Source organism: Pongo abelii, chromosome 11 (genome assembly GCF_028885655.2).
Source record: "Pongo abelii isolate AG06213 chromosome 11, NHGRI_mPonAbe1-v2.0_pri, whole genome shotgun sequence".
Classification (NCBI taxonomy): domain Eukaryota; kingdom Metazoa; phylum Chordata; class Mammalia; order Primates; family Hominidae; genus Pongo; species Pongo abelii.
The window spans coordinates 9,731,062-9,755,779 of NC_071996.2; the positions used below are offsets into that span (position 1 = coordinate 9,731,062).

Below are 24,718 nucleotides of genomic sequence, written 5' to 3' on the forward strand. Positions count from 1 at the left end.
CAGGTCAAAAGGGAAGAAAGCCTGGTGTTGAAAGAAATCCAAGAATGACTGTGTCTGCAACTCGCTCCTTTCTGTAAAGTTTTCATGGCGTTTTACTTAAAATATTTGCTCTTATGATGGTCAATAATATTAATAGTTATGCTTTGTAAGAGAATTTATTCTTTACTTATAATTAATGGATCATTCTAAGTTATTATATGTTTAGTTGCTAAAGTAAGATGATGTGAAAGATTAGTTGCCTCTTAAATGTTTCTGAGATCTTTGCTTTATTTTTATATTATGATCTGTGTTTCCAAAGTTGAGCTGTCATTTTATTGTTTATTCAAATGTAGAATAAAGCTTAAGTTTGGGGAGAAAAATAAAAGTTAGAGTTTTCCTTTCAGCTCTATAGAACAGTCATTTATTTCTATAAATATTCTTTATGTAGCTTTCCTAGTTCCGTATTTAAAAAGATAAATATGGAGATCTACACAGGTCTCAGTAAATAATAATTCCTGATTAATAATTCATTTATTATAAAGCTTGAAGTTTAAAGTAGAATTTTGCTCAGCCTACATATCTTTTATGGTCAGGCTGCTAGAATTATGTAATGCCCAGTTAAATTTCAATTTCAGATAAACAGGGAATAATATTTTAGTATAAGCATGTCCCAAATATTGCATGGGATATACTTACACTGAGAAGAGTATTGTTTATCTGAAATTTAAAGTTAACTGGGCATGATATATTTTCTGTGGCAAACTGTTTTATAGAGAACAGGGTAAGTCAGCTAAATTTTAGAATATTTAACCCTAACCTGGTGTTCTAAGTCTTTCCTTTTTGAAATTATTATTATTATTTGGAGTCAGTGTCGTGCTCTATCACCCAGGCTGGAGTGCAGAGGCACAATCACAATGCCCTGTAGCCTTGAGCTTCTGTTCTCAAGTGATTCTGGCACCTCGGCCTTTGCCCCCCAAGTAGCTAGTACCACAGGTACGTGGGCCCAGCTAATTTTTTTTTTTTCTCATAGAGACAGGGTCTCAGGCTGGTCTGGAACTCCTGGGCTCAAGCAATCCTCCCACCTCTGCCTTCACTTCCCAAATAGCTGAGACCACAGGCACACGCCACCACCATACCCAGCTTATTTATTTTATCAGGTTGGTGCAAGAGTAATTGGGGTTTTGCCATTGAAAGTAATGCCATTGAAAGTAATGCACCACCCTAATAATTTTTTGTGGGTACAGTGTCTTGCGCTGTTGTCTAGGCTGGTTTCCAACACCTGGGATCCAGTGACCCTCCTGCCTTGGCCTCTAAAAGTTCTGGGATTACAGATGGGAGTCACTGCACCAAGTTACTTTGTATAATTTTTAACATAAACATAAATATTTTGAGAAATAGAAATGTTAAAATCATTGGAGGAAAATATATTGTAAAGTATACAATAGAAAAAAATCAAACAAAATACAACTAATACAACAAAAATTAACAAAATTTTCAGAGAAACAAAACAAAACCTTGTTTTACAATCTTCAGAATTCAATCCCATTATATCAAACATATAAAGAAACATATTCAAAGAAAAAGGCAATCAATAGCGACTGACCTCGAGATGACCAAGATGTTGCAATTAGTGTGCATTTTTAAAGTAGTTATTGTAATTCTTATGAAAATGAAAACCCCAAAAACCCTTAAAATAAATGGATAGGAAATCACAGCAGAATAGAAGAAACTACAATAATAACAAAGGCTCAAGTGGAAATTCTAGAAGTGAGAAAGATTTCAAAATTAAAAAATAATAATCAATTGTGTTCAGGAGCAGCTTGGAGGTGGTAAAGAGTCAATGAACCTTAAAATACAATTGAAATGATTCAATCTGAAAAATGTGAGCAGTCATAGGTTGGGTTGAGGGAGCTTTTCCTTTGGTTAGTGCTTTTAGGTAATCTTGGTTTTGATAAGATTACTAGAGTGATCCGTCAGGGGCTTGCTAAGCCAGAGTTTATCTTGGTTTCAGTAGTGCTTTATACAAAACTCATATCATTTTGTAGAAGATGGAAGAAGAGTGGACCAGATGACAATATTTAGATGCAGTCATTCTTAACCTCCGTTGCTCTCCCAGTGGTCTAGCTGGGGTTTGCATAAAGTTGAATGGGAGGAATAGTGAAGGCGCCCCCACCTACCCTCTCCCCTGGTCCACTTGTCCTCCTTCACTAGTGGATAAAGTCCACGGGAACAGGCAAGTTATTTTAAATCTGTAACTTCTGTTGTCAAGATCTGCAATGAGTTCTGCTCGCTGCACTGGGGACAGGAACCAAAGGAACATAGGGGTGAACTAGTTAACATGGAGTCCAGTAACACCCGTTGCCTACGTGCAGAATGTTTGTGACAGGAAAGCCAGTCAGCAGGCAGATGGTCTCAGATACCAAGCTAGTGTTGGCAAGCAAGTTTCAGTCTCTTGAAGGCGGTTTTCCTCATTGTGTGGTTTGCATCGCTTGCTTCAGAATGACTGGAGTACTTGTTAAAATGCAAATTTTGAGCCCAATCCTAGACCTCCTAAGCCTACATCTCTACGGATGGGTCTCAGTAGTCGATATTGGAAACGTTCAGGTCCCTAGGAGATGCTTATGCATATAGATTTGAACTGTTGTGTTTAAGGGTTAGGGAGCTGAGAGAAGCAAGGAATAGAACAAGCCCCTGGGTGGGAAGGCTCCATAAACTTGGCACTGTTAGCATTCTGGGCAGAACAGGATTCTGCCACATGCTTTGCAGCATCCCTAGCCTCTACCCTCTAACACCGTATTCCAGTTGTGAAAACCAAAAATGTCCCCTGGGAGGCAAAATAGTCACGAGTTGGGAACCGGAACCTCTGCTTTGTGGGATCAGAATGGTTACTTTGTTCCCAATCCAAGGATCAGAACACACGATGAGAGAATGTCCAGCTATTGGAACTGGAGTGCCAAGTTGAAGCTAGACCTACAACAAAAGCTTCAAAAGCTCCTTTATAGGGCTGATCCCATGCCTCAGCTACCTAGCTTGTACAGATGCCATGTAACTCTAGATTTGCTGACAGAAGGAATTTAAAGGCTAGGACTAGATAGGGTCTTTCAGGTTAGGCCAGCACACAACGTGGACTTTTGACATCATCCAGATGCTTGAACCAACCTCAGTCCTGAGGCAGAATTTCCCGTGGCATCTGATACACAGCCTGGATTTGGAGCTCTCACTGGGATTAGATGCCATGGGAATATTGTGTTTAGGAACTCTGAAACAGACAGGCTTCAACAAAGCAGACCTAAGCAACATGTAGCGTCTGAACTTCTTTATCAGCTTCCATTCCAGCCCACGAGGACAAAAGCATCACATACATATCCACTCTGGCAAACCTGTCCTCAGTAGGGAGTTTTCCCAGTACTACTCTCGCCTCTCTTCTGAGCCTACCTGCTTCTTTGTAATGTTTCCACTTTCTGTCCCACTCTCTAATAGATGATTTGTCCTCACTGCCCAGCCCCCTAGTTCTGATATTTGGATTGTCTGTGACCTGGGTAGTACTTAGGAGGTAGAATCAAAGCCTTGTTGATTGGAATGGGAGTTTCTAACTTCCTATTAAAGGCACTGATTAAGCATCTGTTGTATAAAGTAAAGTAAGATTATGATCCAGTAAGAAAGATTCCACAAGTAGCACAGGAAGAATTGGTTTCTAGTACACTTCATGTTTCAGGACAGGAAATCCAGAAAATAATTCTTTGGTACGTTAAGTGTGTACCGTAAGTTTCATTTCCATATGAAAAACGGTAGTTAGCTCAAAAGTACATCCATGAATGATCCTGATTAAACTTGCTTAATCCTAGTTAAACTAGCTACTAGCTAAACAACAATTTCACAACAACTCAAGAACTCTGTAAAAGCATTTCCTCTGAATATTTTATTCAGAAAAAAACACAAAAAGATAAGGCAGAAACAAAAATCCCAGTCATTTGCAGTATCTGTCGGTTTCAACTTCACTCTCCTGTTAAAACAAAGAAAAATAGTAAAATTAATCTATGTAAAACATGCCATATATATTCATCTGCTAATAAATATAAAAGCTTTAAAAATGTGTGCTCAGTTTTGGTTACTGTATTACCACAACACTTATATTAAAATATGTATACTTTTAAATTTGGTTTCTATAAAAAATGGATTCTAATCTTATAAAAGTTTTTTCCTAATATTTAATAAATGTTGTCTAAGGGCTTTTTCAATCCAAATAGCAATTTTAATTATTCCAGAATTTAAGGGTGCTCTAAATTTCCATTTAACAGGGTGAGAATGCTGTATTATTACAAGTGATAAAAGTTACAGGACATAGAGGGTTATTCTGTTTTAGAGTCCACATCCTGATTATATTTTATAACCTCTTCTTGATTTCTTACAACTAGATACATATTCATTTGCAAAGCTGGAAAAAAATTCTTAACATTATTTACTGACTTTAGGTATGAATTCTACCAGCTAGTTAACAGGAAATATGTAATTAAGCATTGCCTTTATCAAGTAATGTAAAAAAAGAGTAAGAGTAAATTTGCAACATAGGACTTGAATGAGCGGCTGGTGATTATCATAATCTGGCACTTAACTGATTTATACTTGTACACTCACAGCTAAACGTCTGTTTTTCTATGTTGTAAATCTAGGACATTACTTATCTACATAGGAAGAGTAATAAATATTAATAATGTGCTATGATAAACATCCTGCACTCTTCCAAATCTTACAATAAAACTGCTTCTATTTCACTTGTTTAGCTTTTATACTTAGTTTTTTAGTTGATCTTTGCTTATTTTAAGGATCCTGAACTACTCTAACAGAATCCACATACTTTTTATATTAGTCAAACTGCTTCTTTCTAACTCTGGTTCTAATAGTTATAAAAAGATAATGATAAATTTATGAAGTAGATACAGTCAAACTTGAATTTCTTTAAGTATATACTTAGAATCGGTTATAATTTTTAGATATTCTTTCTTGGCAGTATTTTCCCTAACTCATGATGTCCTCTCTAGGTAATATTGCCACACTCATAAATTAGAAATAAAGACAAAAATGTGAAAACTACAGTAATTTAAGAGAATATAGGTTTTCTACATGCCATTTCTATTGGCTACTGAAAATAGTGGAAATAAGTAAATAAATAGCTACCTGTCCAGAAGCATCTCATGCAAAAATCCATCTTTCTGAGCCTTTTTAGGAATTTTACTGTCTTCTTTACGTATTTTAACTTTGTGGTCTTGGAAGCTCTGAAATTTCTTTCTGCAAAGAAAATGTCTTCATTGAAAAATACCTGAAACTCTGATTATACATATTTACTATTAAATTTATAAATACTGTTAATTTCTTTTTCACTTATTAAAAAAGTCTAATTATAGGCCAGGCACAGTGGGTCACGCCTGCAATCCCAGCACTTTGGCAGGTCAAGGCAGGCAGATCACTCGAGGTCAGGAGTTCGAGAACAGCCTGGCCAACATGGTGAAACACTGTCTCCACTAAAAATACAAAAATTAGCCGAGCATAGTGGCGTGCGCCTGTAGTCCCAGCTACTCAGGAGGCTGAAAAAGGAGAATCACATGAACCTGGGAGGTGGAGGTTACGATGAGCTGAGATCGTGGCACTGCACTCCAGTCTGGGGGACAGAGCGAGACTCCATCTTGAGGGAGAAAAAAAAGTCTAATTGTATTTTTTTTAATGAGCTGGAGATTTTGAACAACAAAGATGACCTTCGTGACCTCTCAAGAGGAGGGCCACTCATTGACTGGGTAGCACAAGCCCCTACTTCTATTAGGGCATGCTGGCTGGAGTCCCCTCTGTCCTGGCCATAGCACAGCTTTTGACTGGCATCACGCCCATTCTATGAATGAATAGAGAGATTGACTAACGCGAGTGACTAGCTTTGGGAGCTGGTAGGATGATTAGGAAAACTGAACCCTCAATAAAAGAAAAGCATTTAGCTCAGTGCTCTGTCCTAGAGGCTACATTATGTTGCCTCTTCTTGTCCATCAGTTTTCATTTTTTCAGACAGGGTCTTGCTCTGTCACCCAGGCTGGAATGCGGTGATGATCAGAGCTTACTGCAGCCTTGAACTCCTGGGCTCAAACAATCGTCCTGTCTCAGCCTCCCGAGTAGCTGGGCCTACAGGCATGCACCACCATACCCAGCTAGTTAGGTAATTTATTTTGAAAGCACTTTGAGAAGCACTTCACTGTCAAATCTGTAGGTCTAAAAGGAAATGCATACATACACATAATTGATTTCACATTGTTTTACATCTCCTTTGTCTTCTTCTGGAATGTCATCTTTTTTCTTGGTTTCTCTTTCAGCGCAGGATCTAACCTAGATATTGGAAAAGAGAATCCAATGGGTTATATGTTTATCTTCCACCTTCCCCACTTTACATATCACATAAGAACATTCGAGATGATTACTTATGCAGAAGAAAAAATTAACTGAGCAACTATATTCAGAAAAAGACAGGTTCTGGCTATGTGTTTTTACTTCATATATATAATCTATATGAGTAAGTGCTATCACATGCTTCCTTCTCAGCCCTTGTGTCAGAAACACTACAGACAAAATTGTTTCAGAAACATTTTATACATCAGATGCTGCTAGGCAATAAAGCAATCATTAATTTAATTTTGTCGTCCAAGTGAATACACTAGGATCAAATTATCCCTAGTAGACAAGTGTCATTTGATCAGATTGAAAGATCAATAGCTCTTTTACATTGCACAGACTATTACCAAACTATTAAAACTTTTAACATTACACAACTTGTTTTTAATTAATTGGAACCCACCTCTTTTAGTAGCTTCTTATATCCTCCTAAGTTGGATAGATGTTTACTATCACATGTCATAAGTTAATTAATCTGCATTCAACAATTAGGATCACCCACAGAAGAGGCAATGGGCAATGGTAAGGATTCATGTCTCCTAAGGGACCTCTGTGGTCAGAGTCCAGTTCCAGGGCTGCTTAGAAAGTGATGACAAAAAACGTGATTGTGCCACTGAGTTCTTTGTGACAGTTTTGATTAGAGGGGTCCCAGACCTCAAAACATTCCCTGCTAGGGCCTGTAACACAATGCTACCTTTAGTAAGAGGATCTGTGTTCTGGTAGATGAGGCAAGGTCCTAAAGGTGAAGGGCTGACAGAGATTAATTAGGGCAGCCTGCAATTAAATGGTATGAAAAGAGTGCTAAATAATCACTGTTCAGAGCTTCCAAGTACTTGACTAACCAAAGAGACCCAGAAAACTTTGTATTTCATCCGAAAATTGCTTTAAATAGTGAAAAATGCAATCTTTTTGTATCTTTGTGTCTTTGCATAAGTGCAAAGCACTGCACATATATTTGCAATTGTTGCATTCAATAACACTTTTGTGATGATATCCAGATAAAAAAATTTAAACATGATACAATAAAATATAAATAAATTAAATTAAATGTAAGTCACCAACCCATCTGCATTTCCTCAATGACCTGTTTCCTGAGAAGCAATGTGCTATGAAATACTGAGAGTGGCCTCTGGAGTCAACTGAGTCTGGGTACACATCCTGTCTTACCACACCTTGAAATCACTGTGATTTCCATGAACTGACTGACAAAAACCACGAGGATGTAAGGAGGGTCAGAGGCTGTCTTCCTGTCTGTAAGGCTGAGCTCACATCCACCTCACAGGGGCATTATGGAAATTCAAGACTACTACGCATGTGCCGGATGCATGCAATGAAAAAATATAGCATTTCACTTCTCTAACTGTAAGAAAATATCTACATTTTATATTGAAATTGTTTGAGCTTTAGATTTGAAATTAACTGAAATCAAGACTATTCTAAAAAGAAAATCAAACATATGACTGGAAATCTAACATGAAGCTCGTACAGAGAATTGAGAGATGGTTTTAAATTACACTGGCAGTAGAGAAAAATGTAACGTAAATTTTTATGCTCTAATTATAAGAATGAAGGGCATTTTAGAAAAGACATTTGCCCCCTCTCTTAGAGCCTTCCACTCTGGCCCCCACAATGCCAGCAAATCTGGGTCACACTGGATGCAACGTGTGATTCCCAACAGAGACAAACAAAGCAAGGTTCACGATGCTCAGTACTGCGTTGGAATGCCAAGACACAGAAAAACCACGTGTCAAGAAGTGGGGAGTTATTCCTTAGACACATCCCGGTATATGTTTATGATTAAAGATCAGTGCCTTGCTCAGTACTGGGATGGAATGCCAAGACACAGAAAAGCCATGTGTCAAGAAGGGGGAGTTATTGTTTAGACACATCCTGGAACATGTTTGTCATTAAGGATCAGTGGCTTTTGTGAGTCTAAGAAATTAAGCCTTAAATGTTTTCATCAAATTCCAGTTAACTACCTGATTTATCTAGGTTATATTAACAGTATTATTTAGAATTTCACCTTGATATGAAGATGTCTGTTTAACTTTTACAATGATGTAAAACAAACAGTAGGATTAGGGAGGGCACAGGCCACTGGTGGAATGGATAACGTGTCTGACTACGGATGAGGGAATTTAGCCTGTAATAAGGAACTTTTATTTCCAGCTTAGTGAGGCAAACACATTTTAAAAATAAAATAAAAATCATGTTTTATGTGATTCATGTTTCTCCTAATGCAAAGAAGACGGGTACTATTAATAAAAATATTTTTCAAATGTAAGGGCTAAGGCCCCAGAAGTTCTGCTATGATTTTTTATGTTTCATAGAGTGATTATCATCACAGAAGCTCAAGCATTACATAAATACAAATGCGTATACCCCGACCTGGTAATTCTGCTTCTGGAAATTTATCTTCAGGTCCACCCGCACATCTACAAATTGATGCATATTCAATGTTATGTACTGCAGCACTGTTTATAAGAGCAAAAGAATGGAAACAGCCTAAATTTCCATCTATAAAAGACTACATAAATTAAGGTACATCCCTAAAATGGAATATTATGTGGCTGTTAAAAGAGAGAAAGAGAAGAAAAGCAAGAAAAAGAGAAAATTTTGTGCATTCAAACTAATAGTAGAAAACTCTCCAAGATACAATTTTAAGGAAAAAAAAAGTCAAAAGTTGAGAAGACTAGAGAGGAGGCTGCCTTTAGTGTAAAAAGTTGAAAATTATAAATGTATTCATATGTTTATAAAGAAGTTTTAGGAGGCCATAAAAAAAACAAAGGGAAAGAGGAACAGGAGCTGGGACACAGGTGAGTAAGATGCATGGCAGGCATATGTCTACATCTTCATATGCTTTTATTTAAAAATGTTGGATCACGTGTACATGTTATCTATTTTAAAAATTAGATTTTAAAATACAAGCAAGAAAACAAGAAAATGAAAGCTTAAAAAGAGCATGTGGAACTACCAGAAAAAGATAGTAATCCTTGGAGATAATGGCAAGGTAGCTCCTAGATGCATTGATTTCTTTACCACATTGTATAAACAAGCCATCAATTATGGGATTTATAATTAAAAATGAGTCTATTTGAAACAACACATTATAAAAAGCTATTAACTAAATCTTTAAAGTGACAGTAAATGATGATTTAACATTTTAAAGAGATACAGTCACATTGCATGTATGAATGCAGTCATCCGTATAAAATGTCATCATTACCTTGATCATTTCTTCTTCTCCTGCTGTTTTACTTTTTGCTTCTATGTCTCCTGCTTCATTGCATCTAATAAAGCAGCTGTCTGAGGCCAATAAAACCATTTTCCCCTAAGTGAAACAAAATAACAGAATAGCCATGAGGATACTTCTTGTAGAAGAAACATTAAGTGTTTAGACTGAATCAATTTTTCCTCCCTGATTTAAAAATCACAGAAAAGAACTTAAGAGAAGAACGTGAAAAATATAATACAAGAACATATAGAAAAGGAAACCAAAATCACCTTTCATTTTACTATTCAAAGATTACTACAATAAATATTTGTAGTGTATCTTCCTAGTAGGACTAAATTCTAATTAGATGAGGTAGGATTGCTTCCTTTCTAAAAGATCTACTGAAGATAAAACTGTTTAGTTCTGTTTGAAAAATTAACTTTAAAGACAAGAACATAATTATGAATGCATACTTTATTCAAATATTAGCATTTTAAGTAAAATTTATTTTCTTCAGAATTAGAAAACATGAAAAGGTATATACAATGCCTTTGGTGTTTTGAATTTTAGAATTGATGTCTGAGGGAGTTTTGTGTGTGAAAATAAATATTCATATACATTTTTAGTTGTTTAATGTTTGATTTATTACACTGCTTTCTATTAAACAAAACTTTAAAAACTGATTTTCTTGTGTATCTAAATCTGGGTTATAAATTTGGTTAGCTTATCTCCCATAACAAATAAAATGTTTATTTATAACGTGTATTTGGTTGATTCTTTTGGAAAACTTGGAATACCATAACATTTAGACAAAATATTTATAAATACAATGATTATAAAATATGTTAACCTTATATCACATCCAGTTAAAAACGTGCTGATAACATGGATTTAATATCTTAGTCAAGTCACAAGGGCTGGGTTTTCTTTCATCTGGATGGCTGGTGGTTCACATCGCGTGGTGGTCATAAGAAATACTATGAAGATCTCACATATCCTTTACTCGCTTTGTCTCAATGATGACATCTTGCATAAGTATCATACATTGTTAGAATCAGGAAACTGACATTGATATAATCCATGAAGCTTATTCAGATTTCACCAGTTTTACATGTACTTGTTTGCATGTATGTGCACAGATTCATGCCACTACCAGCACAGTCAGAATTAGGTTTTTAAAATACAAAATAGCAACATAGAGCCAGGCATGGGGGTGTATGCCTGTAATCCCAGCTACTCGGGGAGCTGGGAAAGAGAATCACGTGAGCCCAGGAGTTCTAGGTTATAGTGAGCTATGATCATGCCACTGCACTCTAGCCTGAGTGACAGAGCAAGGTCCTGTCTCAAAAAAAGACCAAAACAAAACAAAAGACAACATGTAAGATACAAATTGATATATGGAGAACGGTCTCTCTCATGATAGACCCCAGCCATATATTCATACCTGCTTTCCAGAGGCAATGCCTATCATAATATTTCTTAAAAATACCTCTACAGGAAGACTTTCTAGCATAGTAATCTTTTTTTTTTTTTTTGAGACGGAGTCTCACTGTTTCACCCAGGCTGGAGTGCAGAGACGCGATCTTGGCTTATTGCGACCTCTGCCTCCCGGGTTCAAACCATTCTCTGCCTCAGCTTCCCGAGTAGCTGCCACCATGCCCGAATAATTTTTTTTTTTGTATTTTCAGTAGAGACGGGGTTTTACCATATTGGCCAGGCTGGTCTTGAACTCCTGAGCTCGTGATCCACCCGCCTCTACTTCCCAAAGTGCTGGGATTACAGTTGTGAGCCACGGCGTCTGGCCAGTAATCTTAACTATGATTTTAGATTGAAAGCAAAACGAGCACAATCTGTGTCTATGTATACTAATTTCCAATTTGCCAATAGAAATGTTAGACTCTAGCAAAAATTATTTTAACAGTTGTTATAAAAGTTTATATCTTAATGTTAAAAAATATCCTCAAACCTACTCCTAAATTGTACTTTAACTAGAGTGGAAATGAGTCAATCATCAACTGGATATGACATATTAAGGAATTCTTGTTAATGTTACCAGGTCTGATAATGACATAGAATAACGTATAAAAATAAAGAACAAAACATGTGATGAGAGAAATACATACCACGTTAAGAAATGTACATTTATGTACTTATGGGTAAAATGACATAATATCTGTGATTTTACTTAAAATTTTCTAGGAATTAATGTGTGTGTGGGTGAGTAAGTAAATGAAACGAGATTGGCAAAATATTGATAATTAATGCTGGGGCCTGGGCACATGGGGACTCATTATATTCTTCTATGTATGGATTAGTTTGGATATTTCCATAATGAAAAGGTTTTAAAGATTCAGTTAATTCCACTGCACAAAATTTTCTTTTAACTAAACATTTCATGCTTTTCATAATCAATTTTAAAATACATAAAATTTTACCTAAAATGAAGTTGGACCCTTATCTAACACCAAATACAAAAAGTAACTTCAAATAGACCAAAGACCTAAATGTAAGAGCTAAAGTTAGAAAACTTTTAGAAGAAAATGGGAAAAGCTGCACGACAATGAATTTGGCAATGATTTGTTATATAGAACATCAAAGGCACAGGCAACAAAAGAAAACATAGACAAACTGGACTTCATCAGAATTAAAAACTTTTGTGCATCAAGAACCACTGTCAACAGAGTAAAAGGCAACCCAGAGAATGGAGAAAATATTTGTAAACTACACACATTATAAGGAATTAATATCCAGACTATATAGAGAACTCCAAAAAGACAAACACCACAATTCAAAACTGGGCAAAGAATATACACGGACATTGCTTCAAAGATGATATACAAATGGCCAATAAGCACTCGAAAAGATGCTCAACATCACTAGTCACTAGGGAAATATAAATCAAAACCATAATACAATACCACTTCACAACCATTATAATGCTATTATCAAAACAAACAAAAAACAAAAAACAGAAACCAAGAAAACCAGAAAAACAAATGTTGGGCAGGATGTGGAGAAACTGAAACCCTGTGCAATGCTGGTAGGAAGGTAAAATGGTGCATTCATTTAAATGCCACTGAAGTATACACGTAAAAATAGAAAAACTGGCAAATTTTATATGCTGTGTATTTTGCCTCCACACACACACAAAACCAATGGAGAAAAAGAAAATTAATCAAAATTAAAATTTCAGCTAAAGACGAGTAGAAAGCAATACAACTAATGACAATTTAGAAGATGGAGTTATAGCTACAATTGTTTTCAGTAAAAGAAATAATGCTTTATTCAGAATCATTATGAACAGTGTTATGATTAGCAAGTCTTTCTTATAAATGTAATAGTTAATAATTTTAAATTAGTTTTATTTTGTATGTTCTATGCCAAGTTCACCAAGTACACTTATTATTAAATAAAATCATTTAAATATAATATCTCATTAATGTTTTGCAAATGAAGAAGAAATTTCTGGCAGACAAGCTCCTCAAAATTTTCACACTCTGTCCAAGTAGGGAAATGATACAATAACATTACTTATAATATTGTCAACAGAAAAAGAAATTACTTTGAGCAGATGCCAGTATTTTTTCTCAATGAGATTTCAAAGAACAAGAAAGCTAAACACAGTATCATCAAGAATTAAATGTGAGCATTCTGCCTACTTTCGGCAAGTGGCCTACATTCAAACTGTGGAGGTATGCTTATATGTTTAACGACTAAAGTAACATAACATAATACTTAACAGTGCCACTCGGGGGTTTTAGCTGTGAAAAAGCAGTGGATCCTAAGAACAGTGGGCACTGAAGTTGCCTGTCTCTACGTCAGGTTACAGCTCAAGCTGTGTATATGCTGCAGACGCCCAAGCTGAATTTAAGAGAATCCGCTCTAAAACATTACTTGCTATTTAGACAAATGCTTAAAGTTATTTCCTTTTAAACCTTAGGCAGATGGTGAAATATTCCCGCTGTGTTGTCTCACAATGCATAATAAAGCTTTTCACATATTTTCACATAGTTTAGAATGTTTACATATGTCTGGCATGCCTGTAATCCAGCATTTTGAGAGGTGGAAGCAGGAGAATCACTTAAGCCCAGGAGTTCAAAGTCAGCCTAGGTAACAAAAGGAGACCCCCATCTTTACAAAAAAAATAAGAAATTAGCTGGGTATGGTGATAGAAGACTGTGGTCCCAGCTACTCGGGAGTCTGAGATGAGAGGATTGCTTGAGCCTACGAGGTCGAGCGTGCACTGTCATGATCATGTCACTGCACTCCAGCCTGAGCAACAAAGCAAGAGCCTGTCTCAAAAAAAAAAAAAAAAAGGCCTGATGCACCAGTGTCATGGCTGATAAGATACTACCAGGGCACCCTCATTCTAGCATCAAGGCTGTGTGACAGCTCACCTCACCTTCTGACTAACCCAGTGCTTCTGTGCTAAGGGCCCCTTTAAATCTCTGCCTTCATTATTTGCTTGGCACAAAGGAATGATATATTTTAGATTTGGAAATGGAATTTTCTTCCCCAATCTTACTGTAGTCTAAGTACCCTTCACAGACCTTCTATTAACCCATAGCTTACTTAGCTTTAGTTCCTGGGTAAATCAAATCTGTGTTTTGCAAACTACGATGTTGTAAGTTCAATTGCTTCTGAATCTAGCAGAGCTCAGTGAAACTCTTTGCTTACAGACATGCTCATTTTTATTAATGTCACACATGGTATTCTCCATGTGTAAGACAGAATTTCTTTCTTCCTATTTACCAATCCCTTCAGATCCTTGTGAGGAACGAACAGAACAGCTTTAAAAAATTAAAAGTTTTTTTTCTTTCCCTTCACAAATAGACACATGCTTACTTACACGGCAAATTTAGAAAATCTACAATGCAAAAGAAGGTGGAAGGGCAAAGAGAAAAAGACACAGAAGGACTTCCTCTTCCAGCCGAGATGGACTTGCCCTCCCACGATGACCAATGAGAAAACTGAAACTGGATAGAATATTTGAGAAAACTGTTTTCGGGGACTGGAACACAGGCAGAACAGGACTGTGATATTTGAGAACAGGAAAACACAGGAAGCAAATCTCACACAAACTTTTGTTTTCTGCCGAATGGCAGTTTCTTGACCACACAGAGAGAGGTAGAGACCTCCAAAAACGAGGCAATGTCACTGTCACTAAGCTGAGAGTCTTGCAGTGCTAACATGTTTGGAGTTTATAGAATAAGGTACAGGAGAAGAGGCAACTACATACAGATGAGGCCTCAAAAGTGTATGCAAAAGTTCTCTGCAGGTCTGGGGTCAAGGGCAGGGGGTAGTGCATACAGCAAGCAGGCTCCACAAGGCCTCTGCAGAGTGGCTGGCACTTCTGAGGGCTGACTGGAGATGCCAGAGATCACACAAATTTGGGACATAGCACAGTCGCAAGAATTTACCAAGTATACCTAGAACATGTGGCTGAGGCCCATGAGGATGAGACTTTCCTAGAGTAAGAGTCACTGTCTAAGTCTACAGGCAAAAACCTAATAAATAAGCACAAACTAAAAAAGGCCCAGGCTTGACAGGTGAAAAAGGGTGGTCAAATAATTTAACTAGGCATCAAGACATTTAACAGAAATAAAGGTTAAAATGTTATGAAAATGAAAGACTGAATTTATAAGGAAGACTTAACAATCCTAAATGTGTACACATGACAGCTTCAAAATACTTTAAGCAAAAACTGCTCAAGTAGACAGATCTAGAATTACAGCTGGAGGTTTTAACATAACTCTCAATACATTGTAGGATGAGTAAAAAATCAGTAAGGACACAGAAGATGTGCATAGTCACAAGCTCCACCAGTTGATCTAAGTGACATCTAAAGAACAATGAACCACCGGGCGCCACGGCTCACGTCCATAATCCCAGCACTTTGGGAGGCCGAGGCGGGCGGATCGCCTGAGGTCAGGAGTTTGAGACCAGCTTGGCCAACGTGGTGAAACCCCGCCTCTATTAAAAATATTAAAAAAAATTAGCCAGGCGTGGTGGCAGGTGCCTGTAATTCCAGCTCCTCTGGAGGCTGAAGCAGGAGAATCACTTGAAACTGGGAGGCGAAGGCTACAGTGAGCCGAGATCCTGCCACTGCACTCCAGCCTGCTGGGCAACAGAGCGCGACTTCATCTCCAAAAAAAAACAAAAAAACAAAAAAAGGCCTGAACCAACATCTGCAGAATACACATTCTTTTCAAGTGTACATGGAAATTCACTAAGAAAGTATGTTCTCCAACTATACTATAAATGAATTAGAAATCAGCAAAAATAACATACCTATAATATCTCTATGTAGTAGAAATTAAAAGCAATACACTTTTAAATAACTCAAGTGTCCATGAAAAGAAAAATCACAAGGAAAACTACATGATATTTTGAATGGAATGAAAATGAAAGCAAAATGTGTTGACTATAACTAAAACTAAAGTGGAATGAAGAGATCTAACTTCCTTCTTAAGAAGCAATAAAACAAGAGCAAAGTAAACTGAAAATAGTTAAAGGAAGGAAAAAAAAGACTGAAAATAAATGAAATAGAAAATGAAAAAAAGAGAAAATAAGTAATACTGAAAGAGGCTTGTCCAACCTGAGGGCTGCATGTGGCCCAGGCCAGCTTTGAATGCAGCCCAACACAAATTCATAAACTTTCTTGAAACATTATGAGATTTTTTTCTTTTTCTTTTTTTTTGCTTATCAGCTTATCGTTAATGTATTCTATGTGTGGCTTAAGACAGTTCTTCTCCTTCCATTGTGGTCCAGGGAAGCTAAAAGTTTGAATACCCCTGTACTAAAAGATCATCAATGATCTAAAATAAGTGATCTTATAAAGAATTGATAAACCTCCAGTTACACTGAGTGATCCAGGAAAAAATAGAAAAAACACAAATTACCAATATGAAGAGACTGCAATACAGATTAGATTGTACAGGCATTAAAAGGATATTAAAGGAATATTCTGAACAATTTTATGTCAATAAATCCAACAACGTGGATTAAAGGAAATTTTCCTAAAAGACACAAATTACCAAAACTGACAACAGAAAAATCTGAAAATATCTCTTAAAAAACCTTAATTCTCCCACAAAGAACTGAAACCAAACCAAACAGAACCCTCTAGGTTCAGATGACTTCACTGGTAAATCCTATCAAACATGTAAAGAAGAAATCATACCCATCTTACACAGCTATTTCCAAAAACAGGGAAGGAGACAGCACTTCCCATCTAATTTTATGACACCCAATATCACCTTGACACCAAAATCAAATAAAGACATTACAAGAAAAGGATACAAAAGTCCAATATCTCCCATCAACACCAATATAGAAATCTTAAAAAAAAAAAAAAAAAAACCTAGAAATGAAATCTAGCAATATCCCAAAGGACAACGCACCACAACCAAGTGGGGTTTATCTCAGGCATGTAAAGTTAGTTTAAAAGTTGAAAATGAAACCAATGTAATTCATAGGCAGAATGAAGAAAGTTGTATAATCGTCTCAACAGATACAGAAAGAGGCATTTGACAGCATTAAACATCGTTATGATAAAAACTCCCAAGAAACAATGTTTAAAAGGGATGTCCTCATCTTGATAAAGGTTTTCTCTGTAGATCCTACAGACATCATACCATATGGTGGACTACTGAAAGCTTTCTGCCTAAACCTGGAAACAATGCAATTATGCCCATTCTCGCGACTTCTGTTCAACACTATGGAAGTCCTGGACAGAATAATAAACCAATAAAAAGCACGACAAGACATAAGGATTAGAAAGAAGAAGTAAAACGATAGTCACAGGAAACAATTGCAAATTTCTTAGTTTTCTATATAAACAAACCACTAGAAGTAATAAGTGAAACAGACTTATGAGACTACAAAATCACTATAAAAAAATCAATTGTAGATCTACGTACTAACAGCAAAAAACTGGAAAATCAAATTCAAAACTTCTATTGACAGTAGTGTAAAATTATAAAATACTTAAGAATAAATTTTTAAACAGGCATGCAAGACCGCTACATTGAAAATTATGAAATATTGAGGCCCAATATTAAGATGTTGATTCTCCCTCAAATGATCTGGACTCAATACAATTCTCTGAGAAAATCCAACAGACTTCACTGTAGAAATTAATAAACTAATAGTAAGTACAAAGTTGGAGGTCTCACACTACCTGATCTCAAGACTTCATGAAATTATAGCAATCAAGAGAACTATACCAACAGAAATACAGACAATCGATAGAACAGAGTTCAGAAATAGACCAATACATAGAAAGTTAATTGATTTTTTATGAAGATACGAAACTAGATTAATGGAAAAAGGAAACACAAATGGTGCTGGCATAAATGGTTATCAAGATGTTAAAAAAAAAAGTAAATCTTGAAACCAAACTCACACCATGCCAAAAATTAATTTGAGATTAATGACAGATTTAATGTGAAAACTAAAATTATGATTCCTCTAAAAGACAATGTACGATATTTTCCTGACTTTGGGGTAAGCAAAGATCTCTTAGATCAGAGATAAGGCAGTAACCATAAAGGAAAAAAAAAATAAACTAAGCTTTATAAAAATTAAAAGCTTCTGACCATCCTGGCTAACATGGTGAAACCCCGTCGCTATTAAATACACAAAAAATTAGCTGGGCGTGGTGGCAGGTGCCTGTAGTCCCAGCTACTTGGGAGGCTGAGGCAGGAGAATGGCGTGAACCTGGGAGGTGGAGCTTGCAGTGAACCGAGATCGCGCCACTGCCCTCCAGCCTGGGCGACAGAGCGAGATTCCATCTAAAAAAAAAAAAAAAAAAAAAAGCTGTCCATCCGAAAACCACCATTAAGGAACTGAAAAGGTAAAACTCAGACTGGGAGAAAAGACTGATAACACCATCGACTCTTGGCAAGGATGTAACTGGAACACTAATTCATTCTTGGTGGGAGGGTAAAATGGCACAACCACTTTAGAAAATTTTTGGCAGTTTCTTACTTAGTTAAACATTCACCTATCCTTTGACACAGCAATTCCACATCTACATATCTACCCTAGATATTTATCCTAATTTTAGTATTGTTGATTTGCCATTTCAAAAGCAATGATTCTTCCAGAACATTAGCTTTATACCATTCCATATTTTATATATTTTTTAAGCTACCATAATTTATGAAGATTCAAAATGCAACTTGCCAAGTTTTAAAAGAGAAAAAAAAAGTATGGAAACAACTAAATGGAAAATAGGCTGGTTAAGTGTGTTTTTGTCAGTTTATTTCTAGTATCATTTACAGGCTACTCTGACATTGTATTTAAAATTTTCATTCATTTCAGAGTTCACAAAATAATGATTTTTCCTGTGAAGATACTTCGTTTAAGAGACAACTGATTTCTATAACTAAAATGTATACATGTTCAAAGAAAAGAACTTGTAAAATATATTTGGTTGAATAACATTTACATTAAACCTTTAAAATTATGTATCAGAATCTCTGGCTACTAAGCAGTCTAATGGTGCCTACTAAGTCAGAGAGTTGTAATTCTTCTCTCCTGTGCTCTGTTCTGACAATGAAGTAAAGGCATCAGTAGCATCTACTGTGCTAAAGAATAAATGGAATTTACAACTGTAGGTAATATTTAAGCACTTTAAGACAAATATGAATACATCATAAATTTCTAACTAGGAAAATATTTTCAACGAGATCTCAAGAAATGTTAACTTTTTTCAGAATACAGCACTGAAAACTCACTCACCAACATCATCAAGCTGGGTTTCTTCATATTCTTCTCTTTTTCTCTTCTTACCTTTGCTCTTTTTCTTCTTACTACAGGACATAATTTATATAGATGAGTTTAGGTATATTGATTTGTGTGATAAATAATTATCGTAAGATTGAGACTTGGAAGTCTTTTAAGCTGTTTCATTTATAAATTATTTATTTGGGAAGACTTACATTGCTATGCCCTCTTAAATACAGTACTGAGAATTTGCTTCAGGCTTTGTACATATTATGTTAAAGTTCAAAGCAGATTGTAGAGCCACACTGCCAGATTTTAAATCCTGATTCTGTCACTTCTTAGCTCTGCGATTTTTGGAAAAGGTACTGAATCTCTCTGTGGGTCAGTTTCCCCACTTAAAAGATTAGGATAATAACTTAACTCTCAAGGCTATTGTGAGAATTAAGAGGTAATATGCATCTTCACACATTGCTGGAGGAAATTTAAAATGGTGCAGCTTCTACAGGAAACAGTTTGTGGTTCCTCAAAAAGTTAAAGAGTTACCATATGACCCAGCAATTTTACTCCTAAGTATGTATACCCAAGGGAAATGAAAACATACACACACAAAAATATTACGTAAGAATATTCACATTAGCATTAGTCACAACAGTCAAAAAGGGGAAACAACCTAAATGTTCATCAACTGATGAATGGATGAACAAAATGATACATCCATACAATGGAATACTACACAGCCATAAAAAGGAACAAGTGTCACAACAATGATGGACCTCAAGAACGTTATAAGTGAAAAAAGCCATACACAAAAGGCCACATGTTGCATGATTTCTTAGGAAATATTCAGAATAGGCAATTTCACAAAGATAGCAGACTAGTGGTTGCCAAGGACTAGGAGAGGGAGAGGATGGGATGTGACTGCTTTAATGGGTAGGAAGAGATTTCCTTCTGAGATGACGAAAATGCTGAGCAACTAGACAGTGCTGAACCTCTTGAATATATACTAAAATCCACTGACTGTACAAAAGGGTGAATTTTATAATTATGAATTACATCGCAATAAAAAAATAAAAAAACAAGAGCGATTTGAAAAAAGTTAATGTGCAAAGTGCCTACAACAATTTCTTGGCACATTGAAAGTGCTACATAAGCATTAATTATGATCATTACGATAATCTTAAGACACTCTTGTCTGCATTTTCATCATAAAGTTTTCAGAAAATAACTCACCACTCCTCACAGGAAATTCACAGAGTAAAAATCTCACATTCATTCAGGATATACCTGCGACTTATTCTGGCATCTTCGTGAGCCCAGACTCCTCAAGAGGGTTCTCAAGGGCAGTAGCTTCAGCTCACTCCTTGATACTTTCTTTCCATCTCACCTAACAATATCAAAACCTCTGTTTATCACGGAGACCAGGAGGAAATGCTCAATATTTCTATGTACAGAAAACCTCGGGCAAATCTGCCAGATAAAAAAGAAGCGGTGATATGAGTTCACAGGTATTTTTCTCCTAAAGAGCTAATAAATTACCACTACGACCTCCTCCTGACATTTGGCTCAATTTATTTACTGCATATATGTTCTCTCATTTAATCCTCACAGTCTTCTAAAGGTATAAAAAATGGTCTGAAAGTATAAATGTGTAAACGGAGGTTCAAAGATATTTGATCTCTTAATGAGTACATGGAAGTTCAGACATATTAACCAATTTGCCAAAAATTACAAAATTAGCAAATGACAGAGTGTAGTTTCGAGCCCACATCACAATCAAAGCCCATATACACCTCAACCACTGTGTGATTCATCCTGGTTTCACTCTACATATTAGCTTAGAAAAAATTAATCAATAATTTTTCCAGGAAGAGACAATGGAGAAAAGAATAATCCCTAACAAAGGAAGTTAGTATCATGAACTACGAGATCAGACTAACGCAGACCACCAGGCAGAGGCCTGGAGAGATGCCTCGGGGGACCCAAACTCGTGGGTACGGGGCCAAGGGTCACCCGCCCTTCTATCCTGTTTCCAGGGTCGTACGCGCGGGAGGCTGCTCCTCTCTGCACAGGCTCGGGAAACCGCGGTCCGGCCTCCGTCCTGCCTGGACAGTGGCCAGGGCGAAGCCTGTGAGGCCACAAAACCGGGTCTCTGCGCCACGACTTCTACCGGATTCGCGGGGGTGGAGTGCATCCGAAAAGAACTGAGGAGGCTCCCGCCGGAGCTGCAGGGCCCACCTCTTCGCCTTGGTTCCCTTGAGCACAAGCTTGGTAGACTTCACGTAAGAGTACTCTGCCATGGCTCCGGGGACTCCTGCGCTGAGAGGCTGAAGCCGGCTCAGGACGAGTATATGACCCAGAGCAGCACGAGGGCGGGGAGGAACAGAAGTGCAGGCGAAGTAAACACTCCCTGACAGCGTACGTCTGTCCAGAACCCACATTCGTCTTGATTCAAAACCTGAATGGCTGAGATTTCCACATCCGCGTTTCTGCCGGAGAGCTACGGCGGCCGCAGAGGGCCGAAAGGTGTCCGCACACAGCTGCTCCCTGGCTCTCTCTCGAGGAGCCCCTGAGGATTGGCGCCTCCCCGAGGGGAGGAAAGCCCGCCGGAGGGGCTGGTGCTGGCTGTGGCGGGGCTGCCGGGCGCGCTGTGGAACCGCCTCCCGCTAGAGCTGCAGGCTGGCTACAGTCCCCGCGGGGGCGGGAAGCGGCTCAGGCTGCCCTCGCTGGCCTGTGGCGGTGCGGCTGGAAGCGCGGGCCACTGGTGCGCGGGTCACTCGGGGCTGTGCCTCGCGCGAATGTTTGTGCAGGAAACAAACAGGAAATACCCTAAAATAGAATGAAGCGCCATGTTGAGGGCCCCGGACGTCGCGAGTGCTGTGGGAATGTGGGCTGAGGTGGAGAGTTATGGTGGCGCGTGTTACAGGTTCAGGGGTCAGGAAGAAGCCTAATCGTGGAGGTGGCATCTGAGGAGGGTCTTGAACGCTGGGCAGGCTTTTGCCTGATACAGATGGAGGAAGCTAGTTCTGCCTGATGGAGGAGACAGGGCAGAGGCGTGGAGGGAGCCGTGCAGCGCTGGTGTGAGGAGCCGCGAGCAGGCCAGGCCTGTAAAGCAGAGTGATAGGAACCAGGATAGATAAGGCAAGTCGGGGTCCTGTGGTCGCTGAAGAATTTGAATGAAATCAGTAAACAGGTGAGAGGGATCCATCGCAAGAGCATGGGATGTAACGAGGAGTAGTCCACAGTGATTCCTCTGCACAGGTGGGTATTATTCATCGTGTATGTGACACCAAAACGGTGGTTATTATTGATAGCATATGTGACACCAAAACCACCCCACTCAAGCTGTGGCTCTTTCCCTAAAGTAGAAAACAGAGACCAGTTGGGTTCCAAGCATCCACGAAGATCTTTTTTTTTTTTTTTTTTTTTTTATTTTTTTTCTTTTATTATTATTATTATTATTATTATACTTTAGGTTTTATGGTACATGTGCGCAATGTGCAGGTAAGTTACATATGTATACATGTGCCATGCTGGTGCGCTGCACCCACCAACTCGTCATCTAGCATTAGGTATATCTCCCAATGCTATCCCTCCCCCCTCCCCCCACCCCACAACAGTCCCGAGTGTGATGTTCCCCTTCCTGTGTCCATGTGTTCTCATTGTTCAATTCCCACCTATAAGTGATAATATGCGGTGTTTGGTTTTTTGTTCTTGCGATAGTTTACTGAGAATGATGATTTCCAATTTCATCCATGTCCCTACAAAGGACGTGAATTCATCATTTTTTATGGCTGCATAGTATTCCATGGTGTATATGCGCCACATTTTCTTAATCCAGTCTATCATTGTTGGACATTTGGGTTGGTTCCAAGTCTTTGCTATTGTGAATAATGCCGCAATAAACATACGTGTGCATGTGTCTTTATAGCAGCATGATTTATAGTCCTTTGGGTATATACCCAGTAATGGGATGGCTGGGTCGAATGGAATTTCTAGTTCTAGATCCCTGAGGAATCGCCACACTGACTTCCACAATGGTTGAACTAGTTTACAGTCCCACCAACAGTGTAAAAGTGTTCCTATTTCTCCACATCCTCTCCAGCATCTGTTGTTTCCTGACTTTTTAATGATTGCCATTCTAACTGGTGTGAGATGGTATCTCATTGTGGTTTTGATTTGCATTTCTCTGATGGCCAGTGATGGTGAGCATTTTTTCATGTGTTTTTTGGCTGCATAAATGTCTTCTTTTGAGAAGTGTCTGTTCATGTCCTTTGCCCACTTTTTGATGGGGTTGTTTGTTTTTTTCTTGTAAATTTGTTGGAGTTCATTGTAGATTCTGGATATTAGCCCTTTGTCAGATGAGTAGGTTGCGAAAATTTTCTCCCATTTTGTAGGTTGCCTGTTCACTCTGATGGTAGTTTCTTTTGCTGTGCAGAAGCTCTTGAGTTTAGTTAGATCCCATTTGTCAATTTTGGCTTTTGTTGCCATTGCTTTTGGTGTTTTAGACATGAAGTCCTTGCCCGTGCCTATGTCCTGAATGGTAATGCCTAGGTTTTCTTCTAGGGTTTTTATGGTTTTAGGTCTAACATTTAAGTCTTTAATCCATCTTGAATTGATTTTTGTATAAGGTGTAAGGAAGGGATCCAGTTTCAGCTTTCTACATATGGCTAGCCAGTTTTCCCAGCACCATTTATTAAATAGGGAATCCTTTCCCCATTTCTTGTTTTTGTCAGGTTTGTCAAAGATCAGATACTTGTAGATATGTGGCATTATTTCTGATGGCTCTGTTCTGTTCCATTGATCTATATCTCTGTTTTGGTACCAGTACCATGCTGTTTTGGTTACTGTAGCCTTGTAGTATAGTTTGAAGTCAGGTAGTGTGATGCCTCCAGCTTTGTTCTTTTGGCTTAGGATTGACCCTGGTGGCACCATGGAGTCAGGATTGGCTCATCTCAAACCTGACTCAGAAACAAAACCATCTCAATGTGCAGAGATGAGAGGCCTTACCCGCTATCATAACGTATTTTCTGGTGTTTCAACAGTGCTGCGCTTCCTAATCCCCATTCCACGGCAATCCACATGCCATGATGCCCAGAGGCATTAACAAAGGAGACACACAGGGGCTCCTCACGTTTGCTTTCCATGGTTTTGATGAAAATCTGTTTCGTCATCTCATACAATTTGGTTAGTAATAGTATCATTTAGGTTTGAAGAATTAAATGGCACAAATTATATAGGGTGCTTATTATAACCTACAAGGAAAATGACTAGGATATGTTAGCTATGCTCATCACCAACATCGTTATATGATGGTAATAATCAGATAGTCAAGAAGGCCGACACCAAGAAAATGGATACATGCTCTGA

The 24,718-nt window shown here is 37.8% G+C and overlaps 1 protein-coding gene and 1 long non-coding RNA gene across 2 annotated transcripts; both read right to left on the reverse strand.

The window, feature by feature from the left end:
* Positions 1–3,883: 3,883 nt before the first annotated feature.
* Positions 3,884–7,308, reverse strand: LOC134759572 (uncharacterized). The gene is made up of 3 exons (XR_010135944.1): positions 6,251–7,308; positions 5,155–5,265; positions 3,884–3,982 (listed from the first exon to the last, which is right to left on the reverse strand). It is a non-coding gene; the product is annotated as an uncharacterized LOC134759572 (long non-coding RNA).
* Positions 7,309–7,430: 122 nt separating this feature from the next.
* On the reverse strand, positions 7,431–24,522 carry LOC134759410 (uncharacterized). The gene is made up of 6 exons (XM_063712645.1): positions 24,359–24,522; positions 22,036–22,177; positions 21,587–21,996; positions 19,367–19,437; positions 9,632–9,736; positions 7,431–8,840 (listed from the first exon to the last, which is right to left on the reverse strand). The coding sequence occupies exons 1-5, from the start codon at positions 24,520–24,522 to the stop codon at positions 9,696–9,698; spliced, it is 828 nt and encodes a 275-aa protein (XP_063568715.1). The 3' UTR covers positions 7,431–8,840; positions 9,632–9,695.
* Between the last annotated feature and the right edge of the window lie 196 nt (positions 24,523–24,718).